At 56.8% G+C, this 15,022-nt stretch overlaps 9 protein-coding genes across 9 annotated transcripts; 6 read left to right on the top strand and 3 right to left on the bottom strand.

Annotated features, from left to right (window-relative positions):
• Positions 1-258: 258 nt before the first annotated feature.
• TRAVEDRAFT_142870 (cystathionine gamma-synthase) lies at positions 259-2,224 on the top strand. The gene is made up of 12 exons (XM_008037116.1): positions 259-395; positions 452-585; positions 640-687; positions 748-932; positions 987-1,011; positions 1,063-1,162; positions 1,214-1,290; positions 1,348-1,497; positions 1,558-1,692; positions 1,768-1,821; positions 1,879-1,989; positions 2,052-2,224. Exons 1-12 carry the CDS (start codon positions 293-295, stop codon positions 2,115-2,117), a joined length of 1,188 nt encoding a protein of 395 aa, XP_008035307.1. The 5' UTR covers positions 259-292; the 3' UTR covers positions 2,118-2,224.
• A 281-nt stretch (positions 2,225-2,505) lies between these two features.
• TRAVEDRAFT_44091 (uncharacterized protein) lies at positions 2,506-3,109 on the top strand (the record flags this gene model as incomplete). The annotated part of the gene is made up of 6 exons (XM_008036793.1): positions 2,506-2,530; positions 2,589-2,626; positions 2,686-2,813; positions 2,869-2,877; positions 2,936-2,978; positions 3,041-3,109. 6 exons carry the CDS (start codon positions 2,506-2,508, stop codon positions 3,107-3,109), a joined length of 312 nt encoding a protein of 103 aa, XP_008034984.1.
• A 1,019-nt stretch (positions 3,110-4,128) lies between these two features.
• Positions 4,129-5,777, bottom strand: TRAVEDRAFT_142873 (uncharacterized protein). Its single transcript, XM_008037117.1, has 7 exons — positions 5,670-5,777; positions 5,598-5,618; positions 5,378-5,530; positions 5,198-5,319; positions 5,039-5,137; positions 4,553-4,963; positions 4,129-4,492 (listed from the first exon to the last, which is right to left on the bottom strand). The coding sequence occupies exons 1-7, from the start codon at positions 5,691-5,693 to the stop codon at positions 4,177-4,179; spliced, it is 1,146 nt and encodes a 381-aa protein (XP_008035308.1). The 5' UTR covers positions 5,694-5,777; the 3' UTR covers positions 4,129-4,176.
• A 418-nt stretch (positions 5,778-6,195) lies between these two features.
• TRAVEDRAFT_115459 (Golgi apparatus membrane protein TVP38) lies at positions 6,196-7,404 on the top strand (the record flags this gene model as incomplete). Its single annotated transcript, XM_008037118.1, has 7 exons — positions 6,196-6,273; positions 6,336-6,486; positions 6,540-6,748; positions 6,811-6,891; positions 6,945-7,080; positions 7,130-7,193; positions 7,242-7,404. The coding sequence occupies 7 exons, from the start codon at positions 6,196-6,198 to the stop codon at positions 7,402-7,404; spliced, it is 882 nt and encodes a 293-aa protein (XP_008035309.1).
• A 150-nt stretch (positions 7,405-7,554) lies between these two features.
• Positions 7,555-8,874, bottom strand: TRAVEDRAFT_18037 (uncharacterized protein; the record flags this gene model as incomplete). The annotated part of the gene is made up of 3 exons (XM_008036524.1): positions 7,555-8,348; positions 8,394-8,640; positions 8,704-8,874. The coding sequence occupies 3 exons, from the start codon at positions 8,872-8,874 to the stop codon at positions 7,555-7,557; spliced, it is 1,212 nt and encodes a 403-aa protein (XP_008034715.1).
• A 1,277-nt stretch (positions 8,875-10,151) lies between these two features.
• Positions 10,152-11,897, top strand: TRAVEDRAFT_44095 (uncharacterized protein; the record flags this gene model as incomplete). Its single annotated transcript, XM_008036794.1, has 13 exons — positions 10,152-10,177; positions 10,232-10,266; positions 10,320-10,480; positions 10,539-10,555; positions 10,594-10,655; positions 10,705-10,802; positions 10,857-10,945; positions 11,011-11,027; positions 11,073-11,213; positions 11,270-11,285; positions 11,337-11,385; positions 11,439-11,470; positions 11,522-11,897. The coding sequence occupies 13 exons, from the start codon at positions 10,152-10,154 to the stop codon at positions 11,895-11,897; spliced, it is 1,119 nt and encodes a 372-aa protein (XP_008034985.1).
• Positions 11,898-12,336: 439 nt separating this feature from the next.
• Positions 12,337-13,590, top strand: TRAVEDRAFT_117342 (ribonuclease H-like protein; the record flags this gene model as incomplete). The annotated part of the gene is made up of 1 exon (XM_008037119.1): positions 12,337-13,590. One exon carries the CDS (start codon positions 12,337-12,339, stop codon positions 13,588-13,590), a length of 1,254 nt encoding a protein of 417 aa, XP_008035310.1.
• Positions 13,591-13,989: 399 nt separating this feature from the next.
• On the top strand, positions 13,990-14,178 carry TRAVEDRAFT_102365 (uncharacterized protein; the record flags this gene model as incomplete). Its single annotated transcript, XM_008037120.1, has 1 exon — positions 13,990-14,178. A coding segment is annotated over one exon (189 nt), but the record flags the coding sequence as incomplete, so codon positions are not given.
• Positions 14,179-14,397: 219 nt separating this feature from the next.
• On the bottom strand, positions 14,398-14,929 carry TRAVEDRAFT_69671 (like-Sm ribonucleoprotein). The gene is made up of 3 exons (XM_008037121.1): positions 14,873-14,929; positions 14,662-14,808; positions 14,398-14,592 (listed from the first exon to the last, which is right to left on the bottom strand). The coding sequence occupies exons 1-3, from the start codon at positions 14,903-14,905 to the stop codon at positions 14,539-14,541; spliced, it is 234 nt and encodes a 77-aa protein (XP_008035312.1). The 5' UTR covers positions 14,906-14,929; the 3' UTR covers positions 14,398-14,538.
• Positions 14,930-15,022: the final 93 nt, after the last annotated feature.

A 15,022-nucleotide genomic window follows, 5' to 3' on the forward strand; every position in this document is an offset into this window, starting at 1 on the left:
TAGGAGTGAGATATCCTTGTGATATGTTAGCTTTTCCATCGTGGGATAACTGTGCTATGTACTCGACATATATAACTGACTTACTCGGCTATAACACGAATTTCGCGTCCTGAGATACGGTCGGATGCCCGCCGTGAATCGCGCAATATGACTCCAGGCGCCCGCTGTATGTAAACAGCCTGCCCAAAACCACCAGGTCTTTATATAATTCCGGCGAACACACGTCGACTCCCGCTGTCAGTTCTCTAGACCGCACTTGCCCCTGGGTGCTCTCACAACTAACACGACCACGATGGCATCGAAGGTTGCCACGAAGCTGAACGGCACACAGCTCATCCACGCCGATGACGAGCTTCACGGTGCGGAGGTAGCGCCCTCCATCTCCGTCTCCACCAGTAAGATCCTCCTTCTCGTCCCATCCGTAGTATGTACTGAGACGCCGCGATCGCAGCCTTCCGGGCGCCCAACCCGCTGGAGACGACCGACGCGGATGAATTTGACGTGTGGAACCCCACTCGCCATATCTACTCGCGCTACACCCAGAACGTGAGCGGCCGTGCCGAGCGCGTCCTCAGCAAGATCAACGTAAGCGACACTGTCTACAGCCTCGCTATACTCCTACTTAATGCACAATTATAGGACGGGTACGCTATTACGCTCGCTTCTGGGCTCGCTGCCACCTACGCCGTAAGTGTACCACTGCGTGCTGCAGTACACACACAAGGCGGAGCTAAGCAGTGACTGCAGGCCCTTGTGTACTTCAAACCCAAGCGTATCGCCATTACCGGAGGGTACCACGGCTGCCATGCCTCTATCGACGTCTACAAGCGCACCCGTGAGACTGAGCTGCCCCTCATCGGCATCGACGATGAGTTCCAGCCTGGCGATCTCTGCTGGCTCGAGACTCCGCTCAACCCGACCGGAGAGGCTCGGTATGCCCTTCACTACGTCCGTTCAAACGAATGCTCATCTCTGTATTCACTCAGTGACATCAAGTACTACGCTGACAAGGTACGGCTACTAGCCACAGCTGAGGTATGAATGGCGCTGATGGTGTTACAGGTCCACGCCGCCGGTGGTTGGCTGCTCGTGGACTCGACCTTTGCCCCGCCCCCCATCCAGTACCCCTTCAAGTGGGGTGCGGATATCATCATGCACAGCGGTGCGTTCTTTTACACATTCGTGTCGCTAATGTATGCTTAGACCTATGTAGGCACGAAGTACTTCGGTGGACACTCTGACCTGCTCTGCGGTGTTCTGGTTGCCCCCACCCTGGAGAAGTGGAAGGAGGTAAGGACATACGATCTATTCCTACTTCCCATGGACGCTCATGCACCCGCTCGGTAGCTCTGGCACATCCGCACGTTCCTCGGCAACATGATGGGCTCGCTCGAGTCTTGGCTTCTCCTGCGCTCCCTCCGCACCCTCCACTTGCGCGTGCCGCGCCAGTCGGAGAACGCCTACGAGCTCGCGCAATGGCTATCCAAGGCCGCCGGGGTACGTTCATTCCGTACTGTCGGGCGGCGATTAGGATATTGACGAAGAGTCACGACGTAGGGCAAGTCCTCTGATGGTATCCCCGCTGGCATTATCGAGAAGGTGTGGCACTCAAGCCTGCAGGGCGTGGACGCGCGCGGGTTCGACCCGAAGACTCAGCTTGAGGGCGGATGGAACCCCACGTTCGCGCTGATTGTGAGTGCCCGGCTCTCACCTCTAAAATTGCCCTTTCAATGGGAAGCCTGTTGACACCCACACCTTCGAATTCAGACGACGAAGGAGGTATACGCGGCGCTCCTGCCGCACACCGTCAAGTACTTCATCGTAAGTACCGCCCTCCCTATCACTGCTGCCGCACCTGACACAGACGCACTCCTTCAGCCCGCAACCAGTCTCGGCGGCGTCGAGTCGCTCATCGAGCAGCGCATCCACTCCGACCCGGGCGCTGACCCGCGCCTCATTCGCATCAGTGTTGGTATCGAGGACGTCGAGGTGCGTTGCATATCCGCACACTTTGGTGATGACTAAAGGTCTCATATCTTGTCATAATGCAGGATCTCAAGAACGACTTGAGGAGGGCCTTCCAGGAGATCCTCAAGCACCCCAAGGCGAAACTTTGAGCAACTCACTAGAGCTTGTGTGTCGTTTTGTGCTCTGTAGAATTTAGAAAGAAGGTTTGGACGGTGGTTTGGCGGTACTACTACCGTTTGTGCAATTCATGTGTTGGTTGACATCGCTTCTCTGGGGCTTCGGATCTCCCTCTGCGGATCTCCCTCGGACGACAGGCGTCCGCGCCACTATTCGGGAAGGACGCGGTGCCTGCATCGAAGTGATCCCCGTCCGTGGCGGGCCGTTGACAGCCTTCACAGCACCGATCCACGTCTAATGCTCTCTTCACGTCGACGTCATTAATGTATAAGAGCTTCTTTGCGACGAGCCGCTTCTTGCTCTTGCCCCCAGGTTTGCCCCCATTCCCCGCAACTCGTCCTGCTGCGGATACCACCTAGCATGTCATCACGAGTGTATCTCGGTGGTGAGTTGCAGAGGGATATCGCGGTGTCGTTTGCTGAATTCAGCACATCCATGTCTAGCCTTGCCTGAGAATGTCAGCACGACAGAGGTACACAAGGTACGCGCATTTAATCCTCAAATATCTGTCGCAGACGTTGCTTATGCCTGACAATGCAGTACCTCTCGATGTATGGCCAAATTTTGGAGATCAAGCTGCGCCAAGGCGAGTCGCAAGAGGGTTACTCGCCGTATAGACTTGACGCAGGACAGCAGGTTTTGGCTTCGTGCAATTCGACAGCGCGAAGGTGGGCGAATTTTTCCGGGCCCGTTACACGCAGTGCTTTAATGGGAATGCTTCAGGACGCCTTGGTAATTCTCCACCCTCGGTTCCTTGTCGGGTGGCGGAGGAAGTTGACCGCGGTTGTAGGACGTCGTTCGGACCTTCGGTGGCCGACCTTTCCTCGGGGCTGGTAGTGCTGATTTACTACTATCATAAGAGTGATGGAGGTTGATGCTGATTACTGTGCTGCAGATGTTAAAGTGCAGCTGGCTCGGCCTGATCGACGCGTTCGAGTACACGGAACGCGTGGGGTCTCCCTAGTTCCCCCGACCCATCCCAGCCTGCCTTCCCGCACGAGGTGACGACCCATTGGCCTCCTATATCAGAAATTACCAATTCACGTATCCAGGTCCTCGAGAAGTACCGAAGAGCCGAAGATGAGGTTTCCAGTGTTGATAACGGGCGTAAATTCACGAACGTCTCGGCAGGTGTGTAGTGACCGACCGCCTATTTCTGTCAGATTTTGAACATCCCGCGCAGGAACTCATGGATTTCGGCTGTTCGCTGGGAGGAGAGATCGCCTACTGCGGTATCGACACGGGGGACCACACCCGACGGTGGGTTTTCTCGATGTTGTCACAGATTATCTCATGACATGTTTGTACATAGGTTCGTTGACTTCACGCTGGAAAAAGATGCAGAACACGCTGTGAAGGAGTTGAGCGGCCAGGCACTCCTAGGGAATATTGTGCAGCTCACCCGCTATGTGAGTCGTGTTTCCGTGTGGTACTATAGGCTTACAGGCTTGACCTTGCCTCACAGGCGGCTCGCCGCGAGGAAACGAGACTTACCCAGCCGATGCGGAGCCGCTCACGCTCTCCCCTACGCAACCAACGCCAACCGAGTATCACACCACCAGGTCCGCGGTCAGATCGTCAAGACCAGAGGCACTACGAAAGGTGCTCCTGGGACCGTGTTGTGCCTTGCTCGTGGGATCGTGACGACAGTGTGTCGGCTTACGAGACTCACAAACGAGCGGCCATGAGCGATGACAGTCGTGATGCCTCGGTGCCCTGCCAACCCGACCATATACAAGGACAGCCCTCGAGGATGTCGTGGACGCCGGCTCTGGGGTCGCACACCTTGCAGCTGCCGATCAGCAATAACGAGACCGACACCAAATTCAGAGCCTACTTATAGAGGGGGGATCCCCGGCGAAGAACAAGCTGCGTGAGGTGAGCAGCAAACAACATCAACATGCTTTTAACCGACTGAACCTCTATAGACGAGGCAGAATCTCTGCCTGTTTGTACGTCCGTGCTTTTTCTGTGATTTCCGTGGTCTGAAGGGTAGCGGGTGCCCGCAGTAGCATTGCAGTGCTTTGTACTCTACTTTCCACCTCTGTACAGCTTGAGAAAAGCCACCTTGTCCTCCCAGCCCAATGACACTCGCTTGACGCGGCCGATCTGAGCCATTAACGCCGCGCAGGACTCGGCAAGCGGGTCCGGGTAGGTACCGCCAGTTAGGAACTCGCTCAGGAGGAAAGAGCCCGAGCTCGGGGATTCTGACGGCGCGAGCAAGCGGATGGAGACAGTGAGCGGCGCTAGGGAGTTCGCTAGCCGGAAGACGTGTGCCAGCGGGTTCAGGAAACCGGAAGCGATCGAGTGCGACACGGTGGGCGCGAACGTGGTGGGCGGGTCGTAGCTACAAAGAACCAACAAAGTCAGCACGCCTACGCCGGGGACCTCATGCGGGCGCACTCACCGCACACACATGAGGAAGACCTTGTACCTCATCACGGGCAGCCTCACGTCCCCGAACACCTCCGCAAACCGGAGCAGTGCGCGCCCATTGCTCGTCGTGCACTCGGGGAACACGGCCACCGGCCTGTCCGCCCTGCTCCGGATGCCCTCCAGCGTGTCTGCGTCCTGCGTGTCCGCGGACTCCGCGACGGGCAGGCGCCCGGTCGCGGCGAGCATGGTGAGCAGCGAGACGCGGCGGAAGCCGACGATGGGGATGCGCGTGGAGGGCGCGCGGGTGGAGGGGGAGGAGATGGCGGCTGAGCCGGTGCCGGTGCGTCGGCCGGGGGTGCGGGAGATGGGGGAGGAGGTCTGCGAGGAGGCTGTGGGGATGTCGAGCGTTTCGCAGACGGGGAGGACGAACATTGGGTTGAAGCTAGGAGGGGAAGAATAATAATGATACATGAGGTTCGGTTCAATGGGGGACAGGATTCGAGAGCGGTAGACTTACCGGAATGCGAGCCAGAGAATTTCCACCCAGGACGCCCAGTTCGAGACAATGAGGTCGCCCGCACCAGGGTTCCACTTGTCTTGCGCGGGGGCCACTCGCCTAGCAGGCCGTACCATCTCTATTCAGTTGGGCCAGGCGAAAGGAATGGGTTTAGCTCACCCGCGTTTTCGCTGGACCACCTCGACCGGGATCCAGTAGAGTCCGACTAGGAACAGGGCTAGACGGGAGAGAATTGCGGTGAAAACATAGGTCACAGCTCTATGTAGTGGGGGGACTGGCGCCTGGTACCTGTTCCCGTGAGTCGGCCATATAGCTAAACGCAAACACTGGGGCACTCACGAAGACAAGGCAGAGTCCCTGCACAAGCACGGCGTAGACAAGCGCGACTGCGAGCACGAGGATAGTCTTGACGGCGCCGAGAGCGTAACCTAGCGGCGCTACGACAGTCGCAATTATATCCGAGCCTGACGGTGGGACTGGTCGCAGGAATGGCTGCAGTTGCGACGGTCAGGCGCTGAATTGAGCGGGAAGTCGGCGCACAAGTCTTTGTGCTACGAACCTGGATGCCCGTTCCCGGATCCTGCGATGCCCTTCAGCAACAACGAGGAGAGAACATACATTTCTGACTCACCCTGAATGCTGAGAATTTCTCCATATGTTTTCTAAGTGCGTAAACTTAGCAGGTCCAGGTGGTTCTGCGTATACGAGGTGTGGCGCAAGCGTCCTGCGTCGACGTGCGGAACGAGGTCGTGTCGGCGTCTACTACCCCGAAGACGCGTCTAGATAGGCGCTCATTGGGACGCGCACGATCACGCCGACGCAATGCGCAATGCGCATCACCGCAGCGGCTCTGCCGGAAGCACTCACGTCCCCTCGAGCCGGACCACCATCTCCTCTCCGGCCTCTACTTCAGTGTTCCGTAGCTTGCGTCCTGTTTCTACTGCAGAGCCTCGTCTGTGCTGTCGTGTTCACCGACAGAGTCTGCAATACCGTCGGGTCCTATCGTCCGACTCGGACGAAAGCTACTGCGGAGCTTGGGGTGGTACCGCACCAGTCGCTCACTTGCATAGTCTGAACACGACCCATCTTCATTCCCTCTTCATCGAAATACCTGGGTAGACATGGCCACCAGCGGTGACGGGGCCAAGCAGCGGCTCATGCTCGCCGCTGCTCAAGTCAAGCACCTCGGGCGGGCCGCTATACAGCGCTATAAGAAGCTCAATACGTACTCTAAGGTACGTCATTCTATCTGCAATCCTTCCTTGCATTCTCATCATCCATCGTGTACGCTATATAGCTATTCGTCTGGGGAACTTTCTTCCTCTACCTCTCCCTGGCCTTCACCGTCATCTACATCGGTCCGGACCGCATCGGTCAGGCCCTCTACAACACTGCGCAGAAGATCAGCCATTACCGCTTCGGTTGGCTCATCTTATTCGGACTGTTCTGTGAGTTCATAGCGGTGTCACCGTTCATATACTCAACAACCGTATCGAGACAGTTGTGGTATCGTTCCCGCCGGGGGTGGGCCACACCACACTCATCACACTATGCGGGTACGCGTATGGCATGAAGGGCTTCCCCATCGCTGCTGCCGGGTCCCTGTTCGGCTCGGCCTTCACGTTTGTCGTGTTGCGCCTTCTGTTTAGCAGGAGGCTACGAGCTTGGTCCCAGTCAAGCGAGAAGTGGCAGGCTCTGGAGACCGTGATCGTGCGTAACGCCTGCTCACAGCTATCAGAGATACTACTAACCTCTTAACGCCCTGGCCGTAGGCTAGCAAGGGCTTGCCTCTGATTATGCTCATCCGGGCGTCGCCGTTCCCTCCCTGGGTGTACTCGAACACGCTCTTCGCCGTGAGTCGGTCCAGGATTAACTGACATAAAGTTGCTCACGCCTCCGCCTGCAGTCGATACACTCCGTGGCGCTTTGGCAGTTCTTCATGGCGACATTCGTGGTCTTCCCAAAGATCGCGATCTTCGTGCTTGTCGGCTCACGCCTTGCCTCTCTTTCCGACGGCGAGCAGCGGTCGCATATGGACACGAGTAGGTGCACCGCATTATCCCCGTACGGAGCCTTACACGCATGTCATAGCAACGAAGATCCTGAACATCTCCATCTCCGTCGGAGGTGTTTTGATCACTGCTCTCGCGAGCTGGTTAGTTTCCGCTCGTCGCCACCTCAATCGCGCGCTAATGTCTCCCAGGGTCATATACCGCGCCATGCGCAAGGAGATCTTGCACCTGCAGGGCGTGCCGCCGGAGACCGACGAGCTCGCCGTAGAAGCTATCGAGGAGGCCGAGGAGGGCGCGCCGCTCCTCGGTCCTCACCGTGCATCCAGAGACAGGTACGATGGTTCATCTGCCTGAAGTGTACTGCGCTGTAACATTATGATACACGCCGTATCGGTGGGTATATACAGTCTCGTAGATATATAGTCGTGATAATCCTCGGGACACTGCATCTATCCATAGACCCTGGACCGGAATTCCATACACATACACGGAGCATAAGCCGGATCAATAGTAGTGCAAGAAGAGCAGCGACAAGCTCGCCCCGATGAGGAACAGCAGGATCCACTTGCGCCCGTCCCGCGCCCGGCGCCGCGCCTCCTTGAGCTGCTCGTTGCCCTTCTCGACCGTCGCCGCGGTCGCGATCGCGTCCTCGTACAGCTGCTCGGTCTGCTCGGTCTGCTTCGTGAGGTGCGCGACGAGCTCCATCTGCAGCGCGCCGATCTCGACGAGCCGCGCCTCCGCCTGCTGCACGGACGCGAGCGTGTCCTGCACGGACTGCAGGATGTTCGCGTTCTCCTCCTCGAACTGCTGGATCTGCGACGCGGACAGCTCGAGCTCCTCCTCGTCCGTCTCGGACATGTAGTCGTCTCGCAGCGACGCGGACGGCTTGAGCGTCGACGTCGACTCGAAGGGCGATGAGGACGGGCCGCCGATGCTGGCGGCGAAGCTCGAAGCGAGGTTGGACGCGCCCCCGAGCCAGCTCCCGCTGGCGGTCGACTCTGCCGGGGAAGGCGGGGCTTCGTATGCGCTGAGGTACATGGCCTCCCGTGCGGCGCCCGACCCGAGCGTGCGTGACCGCTCCAGTTGGCGCTTCATCCGCTCCTCTTGCATGTCGCGCAGGGCCTGGCTCGTCTCCGTGAGGCGTCGGCTGAGGTACCATGTCATGCCGGCATGGTGGGCTGCGACAAAGTCGGAGGCGGCCGTCGAGTCGTCCTGCCGAAGGCGTGCGGGCAGTAGTCTTGTGAACGGGTTTTGTTGGCTGGCAGCGAGCTCGACACGCTCTGGACCATAGTCAGCTACTGTAGCATGGCTTCAAAGGAATGTGATGAGATTGTAGAACACACTTTTCTCCAAGTCCTCCAGTTGTGCAACACGGTCCTTACATCGGGAGAGGATGACCCGTGCCTGCAGGTCTATCTGGTCCCGTTCCTCGTTCGTCAAGTGTCGGAGGTCACCCCATGACTGGTCGCCGCCAACTATGTCTATTGTTCGGCTGGTCGGCCGCAGCATTGGCGGACTCCGGGAGTCGACATTAAGGTATGCTTTCCGCACGGAGACAAGCATGCGTGCGAGGGTGCTGATGTGACTGAGCTAGCATCCGTAGTCCACGCGTGAATCTTTCACAACGGTATAGGTAGCTGTATGACTACTCACAACGACGTATGCCTCCTTCACGTACTCCTTGTTCAACGTCTCCAGCCTCTCGCCCTCAGGTGTTGAGCGCTTCGAAGGTCGCGAGAGCTTACGCCGTTTCGCCTCGGGGATGCCTCTCTCCTTCTCTCGCACCAGTTCGCGAAACTCAGAAGTGCGTGGAGTAGCCGGCATCTTAGCGCAAGAATCAGAAGTATAAACGTGCAAGCTAAGCGTGGTGTGTGTCCTGGGAGTGCGTTCCGTGGGCGGAGGTGCTGCTGCAGCCCCAGGACAGACGCCGACGCCCGCGGTGTCCACGATTCAGCCGATCTCGATTGGCGTACCACGTGGGCGCCGCGCGACGGAGTATAAAGGCAGGCGCGCGCGCGTCGCCTTTTCACTACATAAATTCTACCACAGGGATACGCTCTATGCCTCGCCGAGACGGCTCGACCGTGGACGGGGCCTATCTGCTGTGGAAGAGAACGACGTCCTCGTTTGAGGCGGATGGCGTGCGTTTTACCGCCGCTTGCCATAGTTTGCGACGTACATCTCTTCATCTCTGCACCGGTCCTCTGTACTCGTTCTGTGCCTCCGCTTTTTTGCAATACACCTCGTTTTACCGCAATGCTCTGTGCCCCGGAGTGCATGCGACTTCCACCGGGTATGTTGTGGGTCCCTAGGCAGGTTGCACCGGCCGACGACCGACCGCGACTCAGTTGCAGCTGAATTATAACAGACAGGATCGCAGTCTGATCGCTCCTGCAAGTTCTCCGAGCGAGCAGTCACGACTGAACGACTCCTGAAAGTCTAGTGAGTCGACAGCATGCTGTGATCTGGACATGTAGTATACTCATTGTCGAGGTTTATACACAGAGCTCTCCCCCAGGCTTTCCGTCGAAGCTCATCATTCTACTGGACGTTTGACGGCGCAATAGACCAGTACTTCGTCTTGGCAGCCATCGGAGTTTGGTGTGTATGCTTAACCACCTTCGATGGTACACATCTCAACCGGCGGTGTCCTTTGCTGCGATCTCATCTCGGGATTACCGCACCTCCAACAGGCATCTACAGCTACCTATCATCTTCTGCACCGCTGAGAAGCTTCTTGTGGCGTCGATTATCTCGCCTCGGAGCCTCATTCGGCATGCGCAAGTGAGGGCTGCGGGCGCCCATCGCGGCCATGTGGGGGGAGGTCAGTAGGTCCACAATCATGTCGGGCGCCCCCCTCATGCTCACGACCATCCTGTACAGATAGCACTACACATGCTCTCACTCGGCTTGCGCGAAGTGCAGCCTTGCGAGGCACGCTGATTTCATGGCACGCGGCACGTCGTGATGCCCATGCAGTCTGTACGCTGACCTCTAGTCCTCGCCGCAACGTCCTCATCCAGACGGCGGCGGCGCTCAGTATAAATGCCAGATGCGTCGTCCAGTATTCCACGCAACGCCGAGGTCTTGCGCTCTCCACCATGGACGTCTCCTTATACGCCGAGAAGTACGTCTGCACGCCGTTCTGATTTGCACTTTTTCTGACCCTCTCGTTCGGCAGCTTTGTCGAGGCATGCTGTGATTTTACGGCGTTCAGTGAGTACCCAAGTAAGCTCAATCAATGGAGTCCTCTTTCTGACCATATGCAGCTCTCATCTTTTATGAGTACCTCATCACCATCGACCGCGAGATCGACCAGGTGTGGGGCAGACGATTTACGGGTGCTACTGCCCTATTCTGGCTGAACCGCTACCTGGCGTTGTTGAAATATCCTGTCTACATCGTGGCACATCAGGCACTATCGGATATGGTGAGGGTCGTCGTGATCTGCGAGACCCATTATATTGTACTGACGAGTTGACTTGTAGAGGTACACACGTCTTGTGTATTTTGTACCAAACTCGCTAAACCACCTGGCCTTAGTTGCCATGCAGTCAACATCTACAGTATGGTAGTCCAGATACTGCCTTACGTCGTGTGGACAGGTAAGGGCTTGCCGCTCATCTTCCAAGGCCAGGCTCACGATTGTCGAAGCGTTCTCGACACTGCGCATATACGCGATTTGTGGGAATAGCTGGAAGATGGCACTCCTCGTACTGATACCCGGGTCGGTCCAGATCGCTTCAAACATAGTACGTTGCGCTCGCTTTGTGTCTACCTATTCCTTCAAACTCACCGCCGGTTAGTATCTGTATTCGCAGACATCCGCGATCAACTATCCACTTCCTATAGGATGTTTTGCGGAGTGGTTAATTCCGACCGAAATCTACGTTAGGTGTGTTTTCTCCCCCTTGTCACGGTCTCATGCTCGCCGTAGCTGACCACTGTGTTACTCTGCAGACGTGCGTATGGTTCTGGTTCGGGTCTTCTCAGGTGTCCCTGATAGCTGTGACTATCTGCAGTGCTGATCGCAACTCGTGCGAGTGTCATTGTCAACAATGTGCTCGTGATCGCTCTCACCTGGTGGAAAACCTACGGCATCAGGAAACTGGTAGCGCAAGCCAACATGAAGGTCTCACTTTCCACACTGCTACTGCGTGATGGTCGGTCGTTTGTCCATCCGTCGTATTGGTCCTGCTACTGACCGAATTATGTACAGGAACGATATATTTCCTGTGAGTATTGTGTACGGAGTTTCGTGCGCGTAGCGACTCACCGGTGCGCAGGCTCCTCTTCATTATGAGCATATTTCACATCGTGTTCAGCCTCACCGAGGTAAATATGAACATGCTTCCATCGTGCTTGCGACTTAGCTTACCCTTGAGCAGCGCTTCACGTATACACTCACGTTAGAGGAACCGTCAGTCGATGTCCTCGACGTATGATTTAAACGCTCACATAGAGTCTACAGGCTTACAGCGATTCTCGTCTCCCGTTTCCTGCTCAACTTACGAGAAGCAGATGGTTCCCGCAGCCTTGACGACCTCGACACCATGATCTCGTTCCCCTCATTCGCCCGGCATCCAAACGACTCGGACGAGAGCACGCCTCATTTCGTCGCTAGCTTCATCGGCCCCCTTGGCGCGCCCCTCGACCACACTCCAATTTCTCAGGACGACGCGTCTATCGCTGCCTCGACGGGGACAAGCCACTTTACCGACGCTAGGGCCTATACGACTCAGTATTTGTATCCTGGTAGCGAGGGCCACGCCGAACCTGTCATCTCTGTGTCCATGGAGGACGGCTTCCTGTCCTCACAATTCCGCGCCGGTGTCGTCGAGGTGTAGCCGAACTTGTCGATAGGTGTGTGGCATATCTGCGCAGCGCTCCATTTTCCATGCGTGTTCTGAAGGATACCGTTCTCCAGTCATTCATAGTCAAGTCTACTTTGGTTTCAAACTCGTGTAGCATATCATTAGAGTTGTACAACGTAGCAAGCAACTTTGTCATATCAAACACACTCATACCAAGGAGTGAGAATTTGTGATGATTGATGGCCTTAGCCTCACAAGGTCGCGCATGCGATCTAACGAGACGGCGAGAGCTGAGAACGGGCGTATACTCTTTAACCCGAGCATTAGGCAGGGCACCCCAGTGGCAGCCATGTTCCGAGTGTTCGAGCGAGCCGGGGCGGCGGAGCGCATCGCACTAAGGATGCCGGGGAGTTTCCAGGTCCCACAGGAGGCGGTTGAGGTGTTCACGGATGGCTCTTGCATCAACAACGGCATGTCCAACGCCTGCGCGGGGAGCGGGGTCTGGTTTGGAGAGCAAGATCCGCGCAACACTGGTGTACGAGTGCCACACAACGAACAGTCAAACCAAGCGGCGGAGATGTATGCTGTGACCCTGGCCCACATGCTCACCCCTCCCTTCGCACCGCTACATATCGTGAGCGACTCGAAGTATGTTGTTGAAGGACTAACGCAACATCTGCCGAAGTGGGAACGACGTGGATGGATAGGGGTGGCGAACGCGGAAGTAATTAAGGAGGCGGTCGCGCATCTTCGCACGAGGAGCGCACCGACGACCTTCAGGTGGGTGAAAGGCCATGCGAACGAGCGAGGCAACGAGGAAGCGGACCGCCTTGCGAGAGAAGGAGCGAACCTCCCACAACAACTCCGCCCCGTTGCACTCCCCCCGAGTGTCGAGTACGTGCATGAAGGGGCCTCTCTGTCTGACCTGACGCAGAGCCTGGCGTACAAGGGCATTAGAGCGCGGACACCGAGGCCTGCACGACGGGCGACGACCCGAGGGGTCAGCGAAGCGGTGGCCAGCGTTGCGAAGACGACCGGGGCGGAGCACAGAGAGGCTGCGCTGTGGATGCTGCTCCGAAAAGACCCGATTGCGAAGCGAGTGAGGGACTTTATCTGGAAGGCGCTGCACCAAGCATTCAGGGTGGGGGGGTTCTGGTCGAACATACCTGGGTACGAGGAGCGGAGCCGCTGCTCTAGATGCAACTGCGAAGAGTCAATGGAGCACATCCTGACAGAATGCGGAGCCCCGGGGCAGACTGAAGTATGGGACCTCACCAGGCAGCTCCTGAGTAAGAAAGGCGTCACGCTACCGGTCATGACATTGGGCGCTGTGACCGGAGCGCACCTGTGGACGATAATGAACGAGAAGGATGAGATCCGATGCGGCGCGACCCGCTTGGCACGGATGATTGTCGGCGAGGCGGCCTACTTGGTCTGGAAGCTGCGATGTGAACGGGTGATCGGATGGGCGGACGAACCGCAGAAAACTCACTCGAGAGAGGAGATCGCCAACCGATGGATGGCGACGGTGAACAAGCGTCTGAGCATGGACTGCGCTATGACTAGCAAGCGCCTTGCGGGACGGCACGTGATCGCACAGGAGGTGGTGGAAGCGACGTGGGGGGGAGTCTTGCACGACGAGAAGTCCCTCCCAAGAGACTGGGCGTGTATGTCGGGGGTTTTCGTGGGTAAGCTGACGCTGTCGGAGGTCAGGGATAACGGCTGAGGTCACTCAGCCGCGCCCTGGAGGTATGCAGTCCCACACTAGATGAACTAACATCGTGCATAAAGCATTTCCCCCGGCGCGGTGTGGGGGGTAACGCCCCCGTCTCTTGCAATTACTTAGCGGACTAGAATGTAGTAAATAGTCGCGTTAAGCAAGCACCGTCAAAAAAAGAGAATTTGTGATGATCGTTGGTTCGAATTATAACGTCTTGTCTGAGCATCTGTGTATCTTTAGAAAAGCCTGCAAGTTACAAGTGGGTATGAGACTTGCGAGCACCTGAACTCGTGGTGGCAATGAGGATTAGAGCTCAGAGAGGGATCAAACAGGTTCAAACGTTAACATTGATGGGCATGGTCCGTGCGCGCCTGCACGGTATAAAAGCCCTCCTCGAACATCCAAACAACTCATACTTACCTTGATGGCACGAGCCCCTTCATGTACCAGGGTTCGTGGGCCGTGGGGGCCTCTCATAGCACGGCGACCCTGTCCCCAGGGGGCCCTTGCGGTTTGTATGGGCTTCGGCTCATGCACCGTCTCAATATTTCCCTGTCCCGCTTCGGCCCTCGGGCTGGGCGGGCCTTTTTCATGTCGGCGCGTTGCGCTAACCCTAACCCTATGTCACGCTTAGGACTATCTCGTTCACTTGTTACGCTTTGTAAGATCTACTTGTAAAGTCAACTTATGGTATTCTAACTTCTTAAGAATGATTCTGTTGATGTTGAATGAACACACCTGTAACATACAACTGCTCGAATCAAGACACTGAGAATTACTTGCGTGAAGTATTCCTTAGACAGCTGTTCCGACAGAATTTTCGTTGGGATTTGGAAGAGGGTTTGGCAGCATCCAGAGGTGGAAGTTTGGGGCGACACTTGGCAACAAGCAGGGGAGGATAACAATACAGGTATTATACAGAACACGACCGAGCCCAACATACCACAGGTCGCATCACCGTATCGCCTCTAGTGTCTCCATCGAAGTAACGCTGTTGCCGCGGATGACCTATGTAAAAGAGGGACGATAACGTCGCAATGAACATATGCTAGGAGTCAGGGTAGCGCGCAGACTTACAACAGTGCCGATGGGGTGCTTTTGCGCGGGGTTGGTCTCCTCGAGGGCGTCGTCGATGACCAGGTTCAAGAACAGGTCGTACCCGCGCAGCGTCCCGCTAACTTTGCGGCCTCCTTGGAGGTGGACGAAGAGCTTCTTGTCCATAAACTGTGTGGATTGGAACAAGGCGGGATGAGCATCACGCGCATTTCGTATGGAGACTGGAGCGCACCTTTTTGAGCTCTGGCTGGGAGGCTTTCGACATGGTGGCGAGGGATGGAGGGCGACGATGGAGGAGAGCGTGAAGGCGCGCCGAGCACGCAGATCGCGCGGAGAGACGGCCACGTGGGAAGATCCGGAAGGGGAATGAGACCTGCCCATG

Source organism: Trametes versicolor (assembly GCF_000271585.1).
Source record: "Trametes versicolor FP-101664 SS1 unplaced genomic scaffold TRAVEscaffold_3, whole genome shotgun sequence".
In the NCBI taxonomy this organism is placed as follows: Eukaryota; Fungi; Basidiomycota; class Agaricomycetes; order Polyporales; family Polyporaceae; genus Trametes; species Trametes versicolor.